Here is a 20,706-nt window from a genome sequence, read left to right as displayed (position 1 = left end):
CAAAGCCCTGATCTCAACATCGAGTCTATCTGTGATTACATGAAGTGCGAGAAGCACCTGAGGCTGCCTAAATCCACAGAACTGTGGTTAGTTCTCCAAGACGTTTGGGCCAACCTACCTGCCAAGTTCCTTCAAACTGTCTGCAATTGTACCTAGAAGAATTTATGCTGTTTTGAAGAGAAAGGGTGGTCACACCAAATATTAATTTGATGCAGATTTTTCTTCTCTTCAGTCACTTTGCATTTTGTTAATTGATAAATATAAATGAACATGTATATTTTTGAAAGCATTCTTAACAGCATTTTTTTCACACCTGCCTAAAACTTTGGAACAGTGTTAATGTACAGGATTCTTTTCCCTAAACAAAGGACCTATTCAGACTCTTGAAAGGTATTTCCATTCCTTTATTTATATAACTTATTTATACAGAAACCTATAGGTTCACTGCACTCACTCACTGCCATCCAGAACAAAACCACAAACAATTATTTTGTTAGTTGACAGGATTTTGAAAAATATTACTTGTTTAATTATAAATCCATTTCTGATTTCCAACTTTCATATAATGCATGTCTGCACTGATGTCAGAGTATACAACTTGTCACTTTTTGAACTGGTTTTGTCCAGTGACTTAGTTTCAGATAATGTGTTCTTTTACTGTAGCTGTAGCTACCTACTGATCTCATCAGTATCATGGCACCAATCATTGTTTAGAGAATACATCCTTTTAGAAAATGTCTAAAGCATAAGTTGTCCCAGGTGGTATGGTGACTGTAGGGGCTTACATTCGCAAGGAAAAAACCTCTCCGATCAGTCTGCAGGGTGTCAGTCTCAACATGGAGGGGATGCACTAGTCTGTGATAAGGTGGTTTTTAGGGAGTATGTCCAAAATATCATAAGTAGTGACGTCCCTTTGTTTATCCATTTCAGATTTCACTTGGGGTGCAGTTTAAAGGGCAGTTTGAGTCACTTCCTTTCCCCCTGGAAGCACTGACTTCTCAGAGCTGAAACATAGTAAAAAATGATGTGTTCTGAATAATTGGGAAGAAGTTATGTTGACACAGGGTTATCATAGTTCTCTAAAATGTACATTTCACATTCAGTGTGAGGACTAAACCAATGACATGTTTAAATCATTAAAACCCAAACATGAATGTTTACAGAATTTAAAACTTTATGTAGCTTATCTGCACCATGTTATCCAACTAGGCCTCTGCAGAGTCAGTATCCCGCTGACTACAATCAGCAACAGGACGTGAACAGATTGAGATCAATCCGGAGCTCAGCCAGCATGCCAAACAAACGTCTGTCCCTAATTGACAGCCCATATCTACCCTGACCATCAAGTGTATTAACAGACAGAGCACTTGACTTGTTGTTTTTATTTTTTACCCCTGACAGATTGTTTCCACCGTTTGACTGTTCAGTTTGTTTACCTGTCTCTAGGAATGACACCTTTAACTATAGAAAGCTTCCAATCAGTCCATTATCGTCTTGAGTTATGGCAGAGGAAGAAACCGTGACAGAAGCTGAGAGACTGACGGAATCCAACATTGGCAGTAAACAAAAGAAATGAAGCATTTAAAGCAAAGTTGTTTGCAACTCTGTACTTGCCAGTGGGCAAATATCCTTCTGCTTGTTTATTTTAATACTGTATGTTTGAGGTATCAGTTGCCTTTTAACCATTAGGAGAATGAAACATATCTGTGGTTAGTCAATTTCTATATTTTTCTCTTATTACATGCTTAGGTACATTGCACACATTTCTATATATCAGATTGTGCAGGCAAGTATTCACATTTTCCAATTCCCATTGATTTGTATAAATATTCAGACATACATACCTTCTATCATTATTCTCCTTCTTCAATGCATTAAACGACACAACCGCTATGAAGACCACAACAAGAAATCCAGCCACTGCTGCCAATCCAACAAAGATATTTGATTTTATGTCCTGACGGAGGTCTGAAATACGAGACGTAATGCAAATGTAATGTCATTTGATTTGTGTACATGGATGTCAATGACAGACATGATTAATCTAATTTCTATTCAATTTTGTAATTTATGTTGCATATTGGTACATTCTATATACATTGCGTTAGACAATAGATTACTTTGGCTGTGTAATGAAGGAGCAGGTGTAATACACTTTTTGGGTCATTAGCCTGATATAAACTTACCCTCTGTGGCAGAGACCAGCATGTGTTTTGTGGCATCCAGGTGGCCATCATTGGGATCAGGCTTGATGCCCAGTATGTGACACATCAAGGGGTATATGTTCACTGTCTCAAAGGGGCCCACCTCCAGGTTCTTTTGGAACGCTGGCCCCACAGCCCTGAAGAAGGGCTTCATGTCCATTTCTTCGTTGTCAAAGCCATGCTCCCCCGCGTTGAACTGCACTGGGAGGAACTGTAGAGACAAAGAACCAAGAAGAGTCAGGGTGATCAAATCTGTAGGAGTCCATTTAGAGTAGGAGAGGTGAATGATCAGAATGTTGCAATTCATATTGATCATCATAATGGGAAGCCTGAAGTCCAACTTGTCTTTCTATGATGTACTCTCAACTGGACAGCAGAGGGAGATGTTGACCAACTGAAGGAAAGGGTTGCTTGAGCAACCATTACATCTACTCAGTGCTTATAAGAACAGAAACGGGCGAATTTCCCTGTTCTCCATTATTAGACGCATACTGTTAAAATGACTAACAGTCAATCAGGTTAAGAGGGAATCCTTTCATAAACTAAGGAGGCCTAAACATCACATAGTTCCTTTGGTCATTCAGGACAACTACTTTGATCATGAAATGGATATTACGATGGATTGTATGAACAGCAAGCGATACAGTTATACGGACACTTTTTTTTAAATCTTCACTTTGTTCACAGAAAATACACTGATATATTTAGATACACAGGGAGAAGGTAGGCTAATTACCATAGATATTATGTAACCCTTCTCTGAACATGCATAACATTTGCTTTGATAAAACTGAGAGGAGAATCTTTTGAAATGTCTAAATAAAGGGTCCGTAAACAGGAGATAACACAAGAGGGTCAAATACGCTGAACTTATGTTTTTGATAATCAGACTGAAGATCAACTGAACTCCACCACATACCCTCACTGGAACCACAGCCTTCAATGAGTTTATATGCGTTCAGGTGTAATCACTTCCTCTGATGGGTTACTGTCAGTATAGCATTTGAAGACATTTGTAATTGAGCTATTTCTGTTTTACAGTATGTTGATGTGTAGTGGCCATCTCTCGTATGCAAAAATGAGAATCAGATTTTTTTATGATTTAGTATCACTCAATGGAGTGATGTAGCACTTTCAGTGGTGAAGTTGCAGGCAGCAGGGTTGAGCCAAATGTAAATGCTATTGTTGAATTTTGTGGCATGAATATCTTCATGAAGCATTAGAGAGCTCTGCATGCCATCAGCCAAACCTGCATTATCCTGAGAAGGTGGTAATGCACTTGATTCAAATTGTAATGTATTAAGATTAGAGTTGAATTCCTTATTTCCGGTCTAAAAGATTCAATTTTCTCCATCGCTACAAACCAAATTCACTTGGTAATTCCTTCAATATTTGTAGTCCATTGAAATATGGCATGTTATCAGAAATCACATAATGCATGCAGGGGGATGCATGAGGTTGTGCCATACTGTACTGTACATTATAGAAGTTATAAAATATTCTAGATGCCTAAAGATATACTGTATATGGTTATTTTTAAACCAGCTTCTTTGCTCATACTATGTTCACTGAGGCCAATCCTCTAATCAGTAATTCACATTAAAGCATGGAATTGGAAAGTCTACAACAATATGCATGTTTAGTCTCACAAAAGTAAAAGTATGCCTTCATTTCACTTTTTGTGTGCATAAAATTGGTTCTGTGCGTGACGGAAACCCTTAAAAAAAACGTCTTCATTTGTTTAAGCGAACTACTATTACTAAATACTATAGAGACATGCTATGAACCCACCCCGTTAATGACATATCCAGGGTCAGAGAAGAGAATGATGGGTAGGATGCGGTTGTTATTAGCAAAGTGAAGGCGCTTGGGCATCTCCTCCTTCTTGAAGACATGAAGGTGAGGGTGCGCCCCCTTCAGGGCGTTGTAGACCTTATCCAGCATGCCCTTCTTGGGAAGCAGCATCCCAGAGGGCCCAAAGTCCACCAGGTGAAAGGCTATATCTCTGAAGGAGAATCCGGGGATCCTGGAAAGCGTGATCTCCTTCACCAAGCCGTTGCGGTACACATTGCTCATCCCATGGTCAGCGGTGATGATGATGTTGAGACTATCGGCAAGTCCGTTTTGTTCAGCCAAGCTGCGGATGTAGCCCACTGTTCTGTCCACCTGCTTGACCATCTCCCTCCGCTCAGGGGAATCAGGCCCGTATTTGTGGCCTGTGCCATCAGGCTCCCCAAAATACAGTGACACAAAGTCCAGGTCCATCTCACTGAACCAGGTGCCCATCACCTTCTCTACGTTCTCTTGCCATTTTGTCTCGTTTTTGTAGTCATAAAACCGTGGTTCCACTTCCTTCACTGTCTGCGTCTCTCCCTGGTAGGTGGATTGCGTGCCAGGAAAGTGAAGAGAGCCAGCCCTCAGACCCTGAATAGACAAAATGGGGATGAAGAGAGGTGTCACGCACACACACACACACACACCGTCTTACACACACACAGTCTTACAAACAACACTCACACACACCGTACATGCATATATGCACAGACATTTAAATGACTACCCAGACTATTTGCATTGACATAACATTTGATTTGATTTGTATTAATGTAAAGCAAATGCAGGAATGATTTAAGATGAAGGTGCATCTTAAATCATTCTGACCTGTCTCTGGGCTGTGATCCAGATGGGTAGAGTGCCGTTGTCCCACCACTCATTCTTAAACTGGGTAGCATAGTAAGGCAGTTTCTCACTGGTGGTGATGTTGAACCACATGTTGTGGATCACCCCATGGTTTTCAATGTAGCGCCCTGAAAAGAGTCACTGTCAATCTTTCAATATTCAGTCTGCCACATTCACATGACAAATTCTATCAACTTTATAGCCTGTGAGTGCCATGGCGCTTCATGGACAAGGTCTTACGACCGACACTGGAGATTAAAGGAATTTAATTTCAAGGAAGTTAAATTTCTTTTAAACTGGCACTGATGATTCAAGAGTCAAAAATGAGAATTTCTGTCAAGGAAAATAGAAATTCCTCCTTCAGCCTTCCCAACATAATCATCTTACTCAACTCTGAAAGCTGCTGGACCCTGGGACATTGAATTACAGTTAATTCCTTTTTTCCAGTCACATTCACAATTCTTATAAACTAAACTGGGAATGACTTGTGATCCAATAATTGGAGAAAAAAAGGACCACCATGACATGAACATGAACCTCCACAGAATCACTGCTCTCTTGGAGCCTGCAGAAAAGGGTTGTGCCTGGGTATCGATCTACAGAAGGTACCTGTTAGGAGGGTGAAATGTGTGGGACTGGTGATGGTGAGGTAAGGTGGGGTCACATATCTGGCCTTGACCCCGTCTTTGGCCATTGTGTCCAGATTCGGCGTGTCCACATCGCGGTCGTAGTCCCACCTGAAGCCATCGAAGGAGACGAGCAGTACTTTATGCTGGCCTTTGGTGCTGTATCTATCCAGCGGTACACCTGAAGAGAACGCGGCCAACAGGAGGCAGAGACTCACTGTCCACAACATAGTGGGTATGACACAGAGCTGAGTCTGTCACTTTACTCCGATCCTTGGGTATGCAGGCTGTTGCTATACACCAACTCCAGCACCTCACGGTTAAAGCCTTAAAGCCCCTCCCCTTCCCATTACACCTGAGCACATTTCCCTTCCCTGTGCCAGCAGCATGTGATCAAAGTTTCATCTTAGCTGATCATATAGTATCTAGTTGATAAGATGGATGTTTGCTCAGCACATTTATGCATGGTGCTTGATTATGCTTTTATGTACTGTGTAATTACCATCCAATGTTTGTTCCTGTGCTTCTATAGGAACTCTCTTTTATTGTGATTGCAAGATATTAAATCAGTGTTGTAAACAAGACTGTCCGCTTGGCTGTTATGTTCATGGACTTTGTCTGCCTGTCCGTTAATCCATTTTGTCTGCCCGTCTGTCTGTCCGTTTGTCCATCCGTATTTCTGAGTTTCTAGTGAATAATTGACAAAGGGGAATGACACGTATGGATTTCACCTTGAGTGTGGATGGTACATGATCGATCTGACGCCTAGAAAATTGAGAAGAAAATGAGAGGATGTACCTCTTCATCAGTGAACTCCAGTCTCTAGGGAAACCGTAACCTGATAGTATTTACTATTTAGTTTAGTATTTTATTAGCATCCCCGTTAGCTACTGCTAAAGCAGTGGCTACACTTCCTGGAGTCCAAACAAAACATAAAACATGACATAATACATAACCTTAATAGACAAGAACAGCACAAGGACAGAACTATCCTAATCTAATAGCAACCTTGAATCCTGATATCCTAATCTCACAGAACTAGGGTGTATACTAAGTAGCTGGTTTGATGAGTTAGCCAGGTAACTTTCTATGGCAATGAATGCTTCAGAACCTTCCTTCTCTGGGGAGGCTAATGCTGCGTTTAGATGGTACGAGGTAGACAGCAAACCAGATGTCATTGTTTTCAATGAGAGCACGACGTTAAATGCTGTGCCTCGTCTAAACGCAGCATAACTTAGGCTAATGCTGCGTTTAGACGGGGTACGCAAAAACCGTCATACCCGTCGGCATAGCGGGACAAGAAAGCAAGAAAGATGCTGATGGCAAAAGCAAGCCAGCACGACGGTATGCGTTGCTATGATGATTTCACTAAACAGACAGTTAGAAAACAAAGCTACGGCAGACTGCAAAAGTCTGAACTTTAGCGGCAAGTCCCGTCTACCGTGGCGGCTGACGGCATTCACCGCCAGGCTCAGCGGTATTTACCGTCATGCTCTCATTGAAAACAATTACATTTGGTTTGCCATCTTCCATGTAAACCTCGGCATAACTCAGTTAATCCTGAATGAAGAGTCTGAGTCGCTAGTTGAGGACCAATGAAATCAGATTGCCACCCTCTTGCAAACATTGCGTAATTATTCCCTTCATTTGAGGATGACGACCGATTCAATATTTTATTTATAATAAAAAAATTGTGTTCAAAAAGTTATTTAAAGTACCTATGACATTACATATTTATTAAGGACAGCATGCATTTGAAAGTTCACAAGCAGTAAAACTTTTGTATGACGTTGTACAATTATTTTATGTGGGGAAAAAGATGCTGTGTGCATTGATATGCACACCAACGCACATCAAATCAAATGTTATTGGTCACATACACATATTTAGCGGATGTTATTGCGGGTGTAGCGAAATGCTTGTGTTCCTAGCTCCAACAGTGCAGTAGTATCTAACAGTTCACAACAATACACACACATCTAAAAGTCAAAAAATAGAATTAAGAAATATATAAATATTAGGACGAGCAATGTCGGAGTGGCATTGACTAAAAGTTTGCCCCCGGTGATGCGTTGTGCAGACCTCACCACCCTCTGGAGAACCCTGCGGTTGCGGGCGGTGCTGTTGCCGTACTAGGCGGTGATACTGCCAGACAGTATGCTCTCAGTTGTGTATCTGTAAAAGTTTGTGAGGGTCTTAGGGGCCAAGACAAATTTCTTCAGCCTCCTGAGGTTGAAGAGGCGCTGTTGCGCCTTCTTCACCACACTGTCTGTGTGGGTGGACCATTTCAGATTGTCAGTGATGTGTACGCCGAGGAACTTGAAGCTTTTCATCTTCTGCACTGCTGTCCCGTCGATGTGGATAGGGGAGTGCTCCCTCTGCTGTTTCCTGAAGTCCACGATCAGCTCCTTCATTTTGTTGATGTTGAGAGAGAGGTTATTTTCCTGGCACCACTCCGCCAGGGCCCTCACCTCCTCCCTGTATGCTGTCTCATCATTGTTGGTAATCAAGCTTACTACTATTGTGTCCTCTGCAAACTTGATGATTGAGTTGGAGGCGTGCGTGGCCACGCAGTTATGGGTGAACAGGGAGTACAGGAGAGGGCTGAGCATGCACCCTTGTGGGGCCCCTGTGTTGAGGATCAGCAAAGTGGAGATGTTGTGTCCTACCTTCACCTCCTGGCGGCCGCCCGTCAGGAAGTCCAGGACGCAGTTGCACAGGGTGGGTTTCAGGCCCAGGGCCCCAAGCTTAATGATGAGCTTGGAGGGTAGGTACTATGGTGTTGAAGGCTGAGCTATAGTCAATGAACAGCATTCTTACATAGGTATTCCTCTTGTCCAGATGGGATAGGGCAGTGTGCAGTGCGATGGCGATTGCATCATCTGTGGATCTGTTGGAGCGGTATGCAAATTGAAGTGGGTCTAAGGGGTCAGGTAAGCACTTCATGATGACAAAAGTGAGTGCTACTTCAGTTACCTTTGCTTTTTTGGGTACAGGAGCAATGGTGGACATCTTGAAGCAAGTGGGGACAGCAGACTGGGATAGGGAGAGATTGAATATGTCAGAAGACGGCATTAACGATAGGTAATAAAAGAAAGACGGCACTTCTAACAGCCTATTTCACATCATAACCTGCTGAATTTGCAAGATCACTTTAATTTCATAATAATTTCAGCAACAAAAAGAAAATGTGCCACTGACGGATTTTTCAGTATTGTCTCAATGAAGAGTTCGACTAGCCATGTGTGGCTGCTGTAGGCTGCAACGAGACATGGATGCGCAGTTACAAGCCTGCTAGAGTTAGTGGCAGGCAGATGAGCAATATCCACCGTCGTAGTACGGATGAAGCCTGAGCTGGAATGTGAAGCGATCTGAAGCTAGTTCATTTCAGAAAAGCCTGGGTACATCTAGCTATGTAGGTAGTATACCCCTCAGTTGTTCTGTAAACACCAGAGAGAATCCCACAACATCAGGAACCATCCGTGTTCTTGGTTCTTCCGTTTGCATAGGCTGGACATGTGATTCATAGATGCTAGTGAATGCAAGGGAAACACATGGAAATGGAAATGCAATAATCATGTAGAGTTTCACCAAAGTCGTTAACTCCTGCTCAGTTCACCTGGCGTGAACAGAGTCACATATTATATCGTATGGAGTAGCACCGAAAGTATTTCTCCCACTACGTTCCCCTAACATAGACATATTCCTTTTAATAACTCACTCCTCAATGTGTTTTTAGCTTTATGCTAGTGCTAAATATTCTTTTAGATTTGGAATTTGCCACCATGACCATGGACAAACAACCAACAAAACAAAACTATTGGCTGTGGCCTCTGTCTTTCTAGCGCTTTACTTCAAATCATGTACCCTTCTAGACACTGTACTGTATATCACTCACTGGTTTATGATGCTACTTTATCAATGTCGATCAAATTCCCTGACAAGCTAGCACTTCAAATGGGTTATTTCTTTTGTCCTTGGCGGGAGTTCAAGGGAAATATCTAATCTTCACGGAGATAAGGGATAACATTCATCAGCTCTCATTTACCTCATTCATATTCAGTAGCTGTTTCGTATTAACTCCATCCCTAGTCCAACGTCAGCAAGATTTGGTGGAGCATTTAGGACTGTTGAGACCAAGGGAGACTCTCAGATCTCTGCCATGAGAACTTTATCAAAAAACACACACACTGAACTTCAGGGGCAGGGAAACCTTATGTGACCCTCACAATTCTGTTTATATTTTCCACAGGGAATTTCTATTTTTGTATCTTGTGGAAAAGTTGATTATTTGTCTTTAGCACTCCCTGCTGCCCATATAATATTATCGCACCACATAGAGATTACAACTAAGGATACAATCACACTAAACAATACAGTGAAACTCTCTCAAGTTGTATGGATCTTATTTTCAGTCTGTCCACCCATCTGGTAGTTGGAGCTCTCTGTCTTCTACGAGAGATACAGTACACATTACATGTTATTGATTGAAACATTCCATTAGATTAAATGTGGTATTCCTTGTCATGAACCGACTTTGTTCAGTCTTTAACTGAACAATTGTTCAGTTAAATTTGCCACCATGACCAGAACAACTGAGGGGTATACTACCTACATAGCTAGATGTACCCAGGCTTTTCTGAAATGAACTAGCTTCAGATCGCTTCACATTCGAGCTCAGGCTTCATCCGTACTACGACGGTGGATATTGCTCATCTGCCTGCCGCTAACTCTAGCAGGCTTGTAACTGCGCATCCATGTCTCGTTGCAGCCTGCAGCAGCCACACATGGCTAGTCGAACTCTTCATTGAGACAATACTGAAAAATAGTAGTAAGCTTTCAGTCTTTAACTGAACAATTTCCCCTGGGTTTCATTTCCAAGTACTCATCGATAAGGTTTAAATGACTAGCATGCTGTTTGTTTGAGCATGCACTGTTTGGTGGCTGATAATCATGGGGTCAAGTACAGGCCAATGGTCAGAGAGCCCACCCGCTGTGTTTTGAATTGTAAGTAAACAGACATTTGATGCATGAATAGCCCTCTATCAGGTTACACACAAATAAGCATTTAGCTCAGTATCCACTGTGCAAGACTGGCGACCACTACTATAATTGTGTTTGTGGTTAATTCTGTTGAGATTGCATGTCACACTCATATAGTTCATGCTGATACAGTGTCAAATGTGGTCTCTGTATTGTAAACAATAGATTCATCACTTGTATGTTTTTGCATCTTGGATATTATTATGGTTTGGAGCAGGGGAGGTAGTGATGTCGAATGTAGGCTTTTTGCCCACTGACATAGCTCAGTTAGTTCTCATACGTATTCCTCCCTGCCCGCATTGCTCAGCAACAGATCCAGCATAGCAGACCCCCTCCCTGCCTCTCCTCCCTCTCCCTTGTCGATGTTTGGCACTATCTGATGGGGTGTGATCCAGAGTGGGCCAGGCCCGGTGTTGTCATGTCAAGGGGAGGCTTTGTTAAAATGTTTTAAAAAATCTCCAGAGGAGCCCCCACTGAAACAGAAAAATAGCAGAGGTGGTAAAGAGAGAGGACTCTTTCACACCTGTCAAACACCCTGGCCATAACAGAGGGACGCCTTTGTTGTTCAGCTGTTGGGAGGCCTTACACTCGGGTACCTACAGTAACAGTACAGACTCACCATGGCCAGTTAACTGCCAATGACAGCACGTTGCTCAGGGCAGTGCCCAAGGCTAAAGTTCAGGAGGATGCTCGCACTCGAGGACTAGTCGCTCGGCTTTGATTTAATGTTTCATGCACGTTACACGTCCCACTCTGCCCGGGCTCTCGGCTGCTATTACTGTATTACGGTAATGTTACCGTTGTAAGGGTTGAAAGTACATGTCAGCACTTGATCTATCTGAATATATGCCCAAACTACAAGGCTATGACCTTCACTGTATGGCTATGCCATTGCATTGCATTAGCTGTTTGCTTGTTGTCAGTGCTTCATGACACTGATTTGATAACAATGAGATGAACATTTAAGGAAGGCCACATTCTGTTTGCCCTGAGCAGCGTTGTGCAGACCAGCAGTATATTGAGTTAGGATGGAACGATTCATCTGAGGACTGATGACCATTTCTTAGATAAAGATGTACTGTGGATGCATTTCTACTCATTGTGCTGGTAATGTTTCACATTAGATTTCTTCATTATTCTCTAAACGTCATTCTTTGAACTGTATATCTGACATTGCCTGTACTTTGTGTTGCTATATGGGATATTATTAGCTGGTTATTTGTCCGTAGTGTATTAGTGTTAAAGGAATTTTGATTCCTGTTTATTAACCAATTCAATTAAAACACTCTGCCCATAAATAAGAATTTGTAAGATAATTATCTGCATAAAATGGACAGATACCAGTCTCAAAATCAATCAATCAATAGCGTTTATTCTCGAGAGTACTGAATCATAGTACAATTTACATCAGGTTATATAATAAAGATGATGTCATAGGTTATAATGTCCATCCTCCTCTAGAATACAATGGCAATACAGTTCACAGCCTCATTACTGTCTGCCACCTGTTAAACTATCTGCAACCAACTCAAGGTCTTTCCCCTCCCTGGGTAGAGACAGAATGTCCTGTAAGGAACACAGCATTCCAGCCTGTCTGAAGATAACTCCATTCTTTCTAATAAGGAACATATTACACTCAACATTTATGAGTTATAATTCTAAGTCAAATGTATACATATTTTAGTCATTAAACACAAAAATCCCGTAACAATTAGCTTTGGGGAAGAATACACTAACACTTTTTTGGTTAATACATGATTCCATATGTGTTATTTCATAGTTTGATGTCTTCACTATTATTCTACAATGTAGAAAATAGTAAAAATAAAGAAAAACCCTTGAATGAGTAGGTTTTCTAAAGCTTTTGACTGGTAGTGTATGTGTCATATCAGTATGTGTTCTACATGCATAGCTTCTGCCTTGGATGCTTGATGGCCTGATGTAAGACTGAGTGAGGTGTATGTGAGAGAGCAGCAGAGGGGAGGCGAGGCATTTGGAGGCAACAGCCAGGGCTGATTTGCAGCTCCATTCCAGCATGTGGGCCCTTTCAGGCTCTCCTGCCTGTAACAGGTTGACGTGATAAACTCTCCAGCAGCAGCAGCAGCTCTAGTCAGATATGGCATAGTACCCCCCCCCCCCCCCCCCCTCCCTGTGCTCCTCTATTCTCGGCCTGGTGGCTCTACTGGCTGGCTCCAGCGCTCTGGATTTACACCTTCACAAGGAAGTAATTGATTTCTTTAATTTGTTTCAAGAGAAGCCGTTGTCAGCCGACCAGGCAGCCATTTTTCAAGCCACTTTAATTAAATGCCAGGTCTTTAGGTGTGATATGAAATTCGTTTGGCTCCTCTGATCTTCTACTCCACAGACAATTCATTAACATTTCTTATGTGCCTTTATGTTTTACACAAAGCTTCAAAAAGGAGCTCAACTGTGACATTTTGGTTTCTGTACCATATATTTAATCATTTCTTTACGTGCATTTAGACTGCAAAGATAAAGTGTGTCTGTTCCACATAAGATAAAGCAGCCTCTGTAAGAGTCTCCGTCTGAAAAGGAATTCAGAGAAAGAATTACCTGAAATATCCATCCAGGAACACTTAAAGTTGTATATCATTGTTTTAGTATTATTGTAGAAGGTATTAAAATATGCCTTAAGCTGTAGTACAACATTGACCATGTTATTATATGTGTGACCACTGCTAATTCCTGGCTTTATTGACCTAAATAAAATGCTCATACTCATAGAAGATAACTTGTCTTTCTGCATTTAGCAGTTCAAACCATTCTAAATGATTACAAGCTGGTTTATAGTCCATAGTTCTGTTTCATTTCCACCCCAAAAATGTTTTATGTTTCTCTAAGCCTGTACTGAATATTACATTTGTCTGTTGAGTGATGCTATATGAGACAGGACAGCTGACGATAATTATCTGGTAACCGGGAGATACTCTTTTCTCACCCACAGAACAGGGTTGCATACACACCTCCATCCCCATAATATCCTGCTGCCTGCCTGCCTGCCTGCCACCCCACTCGTTCTGACTCAGAGCTCCTCCATAATGCTCCTCTCCACAGATCCTCTCACAATGGCGCTCTCTCCCTCTCATGGAGATTCACAGCAGCTGCCTCCTCCTGCCTGCCTCCCACCGCCCATCCACACTGCACTCCCCAGCTTCAAAGAGGAGCAAACATGCTGAGACTCATAAAAACAAAAAGGGAAACCTGCTCCAGGATACCACATTACCTCTCTGTAAGAGTTCTGGGTGAAACATTCCTTAAAATATTGTTTTTTTACACAAACGAGCTGGGATGGGAATTTCAGCTTGTAAAACAAGCAAGGCCAGGATTTCACAAGGGATTTTTTGAAAAAGGTTTGAGCATGAAATGGCAGAGGACGCGTCGTAAACGGTACATTAAAAGGAGTCCCAGATCAATTTCCCCAGCCAAATGCTGCATTACAGGAGTCATTTTGACAAAGTAGCCGTGTGATTATTTTGTATTTCCATTTGAAAGCAATTAGCTAGTGGCTGGGTCTTTCCCTTGAGTTTCTGTGGCTGAATGTAAGGAATGACTCAAGATAATTGCTGTGAAATGAACAGAGCGCGAAGTGAAGGGAAGCAGCAAAACGTCAGTGTTCCCTCTCCACGGAAACGCCCTCTGCCTTTGTCGGTGCACCAGAAAATTAGGCAGCAAGCGATAACAGAGCTTGAATGAGTAAACGCCGGGGCCGAGTGATATTTACTCCATTCCAGGCTATTACAGAAATTGAGTGTTTCCCTGGATCTCACGCTGTGCCGCCAGAGTGGCTGAGTACAGGAGGAGGAGGTTTGACACACATGGCAGCGCTGCAGCCTCCGCTGCTATGAAGGAAAAGCAAGTTGAACAGCAAAACAACAACGTTTGTATAACAGCACGCACTCCATCCAAACACATGAAGTAGCTTAACTTAGCCGCAGGTTGGCACTATGTCCGTTCACTGAACCCTGAAAGGACACAAAGAAGTTTGAAGAAATGGGAAGGGACTGACCTGGTGTTTTCCCCCTTGTCTAATGTATCTTAGCCGGAAGCTGCCTCCTCAGCCCCTGCACTAATTACTGGCTTGCGCAGCTGTCCCTTGGTATGCCTTTCATGCCTCTCTTAATTATGTCAGCCAGGAGAGAATGTGATTGTTATTGTCATTACTCTCCTTAGTAATTAAGCATCTATTGACTCCATCCAACATTCAGTCGGTTTCATTAGGCCTGAGGTCTGGAGATATGGATTAGTCTCTCCCAGTATCACACAGCCAGGCAGGCAGGCATAGCCGTGGGCACCACCACACAGCACAGCCTTCCACTGGGTGGTTGAGGTCTACAGACGAGGAAGAAGAGGAGGAGGAAGAGGACTTGAACTGTGGCTTTTCTCCCCCCTGTGACAGGGACAACCTTCAGCCTGCACTCAGCATGGAGGTGGTGAACGAGGGGAGTCTCTCTCGCCTTGACGCTGTGTCTCCGTCAGTGACGCTGCAGCAGTGACTGGCTCTCCCGGAGGTGGCATGGCAGCCATGGAGAATACTTAGGCAGGAATGTCAAGAATCTGCTAAATCCTCAACCAGAGGTGGATGTGGGTTGACCGACAGGAGAGAAGGGTGAGCGGTGGCACGGGGGAGAAAAATATGACTTGAAACACCAGGGATTCCCTCCCATAGGAAAAGTGGCAGAAGAGGGTAGAATAATAGCCTCGGGGGTGGGGGTTCAATAATCGTCTAGGAGTGACAAGGAGCCAAAAGCAATTCCTAACTGAGAACTAATCCCCACTTTTTGCGGGGCGAGGAGAGAGGGAGATAAGCTTGGAGGTTAATGCAGAGGCAGCTCTCCACTGTCCTCCTCGGTGACAGCCCCTGACAGGCGGACCCTAGCAGCACGGCTTGTTTATGTTAATGTCGGCGGCCAAGCAAGCTCCCACGCTGCGCTCCACGAATAGAGACGTCAGAGGCTCGTAAAAGTGGCACGGCAACCTCTCACTGGTGCACCCAGAAACTCTGTCTCCACAGACGGGGACATGCTAGGGCTCTATCAGTCAACCATGATTCACCATTTTCTTATGTGCACTTGATATGAACAACAGCCACAGTTTGCTTTCGAGGGCGCCATGCTATACTGTCATGCCCTTTCTTTTCACGAACCTCAGAAACGATGAAAATACAGTTTGAAAGTACAGTATGCTCAGTATCCTGATGTGTATTTTTCAAAACGTTCTGCACAGTTAGAGAAATTATGCTCTTATTTTCGGCCCAGTTTATGAAACAGGAACACATACAGTATTTCACACATTCTACTGTAAGTTTGTTGTTAGATAACATATGGTATCTTTAAAGATGATGGGAGGATTCATGAAGACCCTCCTGCCAGTTTGTAATTCGTCAATAACAACAATATGACTGCCCATCCTCTATGTTCTTATCTCCATGTTCATCTTGTTGATACTCTGGGCTATCTTCCTCATCATCAGCCCTGTCTCTAACTGATGAACGGGTCTGCCTCTCTGACCTGGAGTCCCCTTGTTTGTGTCAGTGTGATGTAGGGGCTGACCTGTGGAGGTGACGCCCAGATTAGGCGGGAGTCAGGTGGGGACGTGGAAACAGATGAGGGGTCAGAGGCGTGTGAGAGATGCCTCTCCCCTGGCTTCTCTTTTGGGTCTCCTTCACCCCGCCGCGTACAACCTGCGCCAGCCTTTCATTCTAATCTGATGGTAATGATATTTGCTCAGTACGACCTCTGCATGCACAGTGTAATTACCCCTCCAGGTCTCTATGATCTCGCCTATTGGAAATCGATGGGCCATAAGAGGACCCCATCAGAGCTTATTATTATCACTGCTTGGTTTTCGTTACAACACGATCAGATTTAATATGTTGTGTAGTTTTTTACGTCATGTTTTTTTCATCAGCTGGGGTGGTTAAGCAGGTGTCTGGCCACTGTCAGAACAACACCCCCCAAAAACCTCAGCATGATGCAACGCTTTGTTGCTTACCCTTCACTTCACACTGAAGCCATTAAGTATAATCCCTTCCCTTAATGACACCTTGGTCTTAGTGGTACTCAGCAGTTCAACGTCTGTCCATGCGTTCGAGGACTCTCTTCCATTAGATACTCATCCATGGTCAAGAACCCTTAGAATCAGTTTCTTCTCCCTGTTGATTGAGACACTTCAGTAGGGCCTCGGCCCAATAATCGTCTCAACCTAGCTCCTACAGACTGTTTTCTCCGGCTGCCAAGGGCATACGTATGGCCCACTGATCTGGAGCGTATTGCCATTATTTCTGCTTTATGAGATCCAAACTTGTTATTTCAGGAGTCACAAATGTCTTTGCAGTGACCTTCCGTCTCTTCCACCTTCCCTATCTGTTAGTGTCAGTGTTGTCAAGGAGATAAGAGGATCACCGGTGAGATTCCATCAATGGGGAAAATGGGCACTGCTGAGATTTACTTTTGGAACAATGGGGATGACCATGTCTATGCAATTAAACTGTCATTCTGGACTTACATCTGATATCAGGTCCATAGAATATGTCCTTGAAGTTTACCTTTAGTTTAAGCATTGCTTTCGGTGGGTTGTATGTTTTGAGTCATACTACGGGCTCACCAGCTTTCCATGAATTTCCTTTTATTGACCCCTGTAAAAGGTCTGGCTCAGTCAACAACTTGGAGTTGTCATGTTTTTATGAGTGAAATGAACCTTTATAACACAGCTATCAGCATTTATTGTGCACGAGTGTTCCAGGGATTCCAGAATGCCTGTGACTTTAAAAACCCATCCGTGAGTGTTCAGCAGGGCCACTGACCCCTGAGCTGTGGTGATAGTGTCTGGGGGTAACAGTTTCTGGTCGGTAGAGGTCACAAGTCAGAGTTCGAAGGAACAAACATGGAGGCAGAAATATGAAGAAGGATTACATTTAAGGAGAGGGGCCAAAGGAGGAAGGTGAGAGGATTGGATGTGGTCGGTGGCAACATTGAATTGAGTGTGAAAAGTATTTTTAGCTGAGGACAGAAAAGGTGGTAAAAAGGAGAGGTGGAAGTGATCGATCTGTTTGTGCAAAGGGCAGAAGACTGCCGAGACACAACAGTGGGAGCCATGAGTGAAATAGACTCAAGAGGATAGGAGTGCACAACCAATGCGGATGGGGAAAGGAGAGGCACAATTAATGAGGAAAGGGTAACCAAGACATGGGAGATGAGATATGACTCTGTACCGGTACCCCCTGTATATAGCCCCGCTATCGGGATTTTCTTACAACTGCATTGTTGGTTAAGTGCTTGTAAGTAAGCATTTCACTGTAAGGTCTACCTACACCTGTTGTATTCAGCGTGTGTGACAAATACAATTTGATTTGATTTGAGACTGGAAGGACTTAGGCTGCAAATTACAAGGCTATACTGACAGAAAAGATGGGATAAGGATATCTACAGTAGACATACAGTATGTCACATGACGTTGGCACAAATCGAGTAAACAGAGGAAGGAGACTAGTGATGAAGAATAAAGCAAAGTGAACAAAGGCAAGGGGAATAAGTGGCTGTGAATCGAATTCCAGACAGGGGTTGGTGGACAAGGGACAGATGAGACAAATAGATTTTTAGTTTTTGGTCACAAATTCTCTGAAAGGACTAGAAGGAAAATGCCATCTCCCAATGAGTATTTCATTCTGCCAAGGCTTTGTGGAGTGCCGGTGACTTAAAGTGATGAGTGAAGTGAGAATGAACAAGAAAGAGAATAAACAGTTCAATATGCAGCTTTGTACCCAAGGACACGGAAAACACTTCCATCCTGCTCCATCATTTCCGAGGGATCTGATGCCATTGTGCCCACTGTTACATCCGACCCTACAAGGACACATCACCATACAGCAAATAGGCCTCAAATGCAATCTGTGGTAATGCCACACCCAATGGTTGATCACCAAACTATAATTTGGATCATGCTTACCAGAGAAACAAAACTTTTAATGGTGCTCTGACATTGTTCCATGGTAAGGAAAATATACTGAACGAAAATATAAATGCAGCATGCAACAATTTCAGAGATTTTACTCAGTTACAGTTCACAGAAGGAAATAGGTAAATTGAAATAAATGTATTAGGCCCAAATCTATGTATTTCACATGACTGGGTAGGGGCCAGCCACCAGGGAGACAGGCCCAGCCAATCAGAGTTTTCCTCACAAAAGGGGTTTATTAAAGACAGAAATACTCATCGGCACCATACCCCCCCCCCCGGGCTGGTGTGATTACACGTGGTCTGCGGTGGTGAAACCGGTTAGACGTACTGACAAATTCTCTAAAACTAAATTTGAAGGTGGCTAATAGTAGAGAAATTAACATTAAATTCTCTGGCAACAGCTCTGTTGGACATTCCTGCAGTCAGCATGCCAATTGCACGCTCCCTCAAAACTTGCGTCATCTGTGGCAAAACTGCACATTTTAGAGTGGCCTTTTATTGTCCCCAGCACAAGGTGAACCTGTGTAATGATCTTGCTGTTTATTAATCAACTTCTTGATATACCACAACTGTCAGGTGGATGGATTATCTTGGCAATGGAGAAATCCTCACTTACAGGGATGTAAACAAATTTGTGCACAACATTTAAGAGAAATAGGGTTTTGTGTGTGTTTGGAACATTTCTGGGATCTTTTATTTCAGCTCATGAAACATGGGACCAACACTTTACATGTTTCGTTTATATTTTTGTCCAGTATAGATCAATAAAGTATTCTTCATTCTTCTTTATTGACAGCCCTATTACAGAGAGATCTGGTGCAGTATTTGGCTAGCGTTGTGTTATTGGTGAATGGGAGTTTAGGTGTGAAAGCAGTACAACCATCTCTGTTATGGTTCAAGGGCTAATGTCTTGCTTTGTTGAAATAATTTTCAAAGCTTTGCTGGCTTGTATACTCATCCGATTGTTAACAGATAATACCTTTCTAAACCGTGTCGGCATTCCCCCAGACAGTGTGAAAGAGTCAGAGGGCCAGTTGGCAGATTGAGTATATTTTCTGTTATTTTAACACCTACTGTGTGTAAAAGCAGTTGTATTCAGACCAACACTTCCATTCAATCATTTTCAGATAAAGGAGAACAACACTGTGGGTTCACCCAAAGAGACAGAACCTGTACTGTATATTAGAGGTAAAACATTACTATATATTAGAGATAAAACTCATGCGCCTCCTAATCTTTTCACCTCTCGATTAAAAGCTGCCGTTGAGGCTGTTTGAGAGCCGTACGGAAGAAGATCATATTAAAGCTCTGAAAACCTACCATTGTTCAACATTGACAGAGCTTTCCCATAATCATTCCCCATTGGGATAGACTGGAACAATAAAGAACAGTAACTATTTAAATGACAGCTCCCTATGGGCAGCTCTTCAGATCCATCTCACAGAGAATAACATTGAAGCTAACCTTGAATCTCTGCTGTGAAAAGTAGCATTTTATCTCAAATTTGTTTGAAAGGACTTATGGTTTTTGCACTTGGGGGAATGGGTAGTGGACGGTCAAGATCTGATGTATTTTGCACTAAGCTCCATACAGCACCTATATAACAATGTAAGTGAGAGGTTGTTTAGAGTGCTTCATGTCTCTTTTTTCAATGGTGGATGGTCTGTATAGCTTTACCAGGCATAGAGTAGAGGCTGCTGAGCGGTTCATTACCTATTCCTAAAGACACTACTGAGGTGAAATGCAATGAGCAATAATTATTGGAGATCTTGGAATGCTTGATATTAATGCTTGATAACAAGGAATGCTTGATAACAAGGACTGCTGATATTATATCACTAAAACAAAGTTGTTGTAGAGCACACAACTTTCCTATACATAAAAAAAAAAATCCTGCTTACAGTAATTGCTTTTTACCTTTTTCAGAACCAGTTTTATTAGCCAATAAATAATAGCTAATGACTGATTGAACAGTCCTTGTTCTTGGGAGAAAATCTGGTAAGAATTATAACTCTGAAATACCACATTTATTTTGTACTATTCTTGATAGCTTTTTGTGAAATACAGTTGCCTAGAGAGAGGATCCATATATATGTCTTTCTCAGTTGTGACTGGCTAAATGATTTCTTGAAGCGGCTGTAGACTGGTCATTTCATTTTGGCACCTAATAACAGTCAG

General features: G+C 42.6%; 1 protein-coding gene across 1 annotated transcript; it reads right to left on the bottom strand.

The window, feature by feature from the left end:
* Positions 1-389: 389 nt before the first annotated feature.
* Positions 390-5,835, bottom strand: LOC139575546 (ectonucleotide pyrophosphatase/phosphodiesterase family member 7-like). The gene is made up of 6 exons (XM_071400580.1): positions 5,493-5,835; positions 4,866-5,011; positions 3,996-4,628; positions 2,187-2,415; positions 1,845-1,968; positions 390-1,004 (listed from the first exon to the last, which is right to left on the bottom strand). Exons 1-6 carry the CDS (start codon positions 5,737-5,739, stop codon positions 950-952), a joined length of 1,434 nt encoding a protein of 477 aa, XP_071256681.1. The 5' UTR covers positions 5,740-5,835; the 3' UTR covers positions 390-949.
* Between the last annotated feature and the right edge of the window lie 14,871 nt (positions 5,836-20,706).

The sequence above is a fragment of the Salvelinus alpinus genome, chromosome 1, assembly GCF_045679555.1.
Source record: "Salvelinus alpinus chromosome 1, SLU_Salpinus.1, whole genome shotgun sequence".
NCBI classification, from domain to species: Eukaryota; Metazoa; Chordata; class Actinopteri; order Salmoniformes; family Salmonidae; genus Salvelinus; species Salvelinus alpinus.
Note: the sequence above shows the minus strand (reverse complement) of the source record. Positions and strands in the feature narration are given on the sequence as shown.

Excerpts from the sequence above, each read along its gene's own strand:
- LOC139575546 (XM_071400580.1), bottom strand. The coding sequence starts at position 5,739 with ATGTTGTGGACAGTGAGTCTCTGCCTCCTGTTGGCCGCGTTCTCTTCA. Across the intron at positions 5,012-5,492 it reads ACATTTCACCCTCCTAACAG|GGCGCTACATTGAAAACCAT; the intron begins GTACCTTCTGTA and ends GACTCTTTTCAG. Across the intron at positions 1,969-2,186 it reads GCTGGTCTCTGCCACAGAGG|ACCTCCGTCAGGACATAAAA; the intron begins GTAAGTTTATAT and ends CTCGTATTTCAG.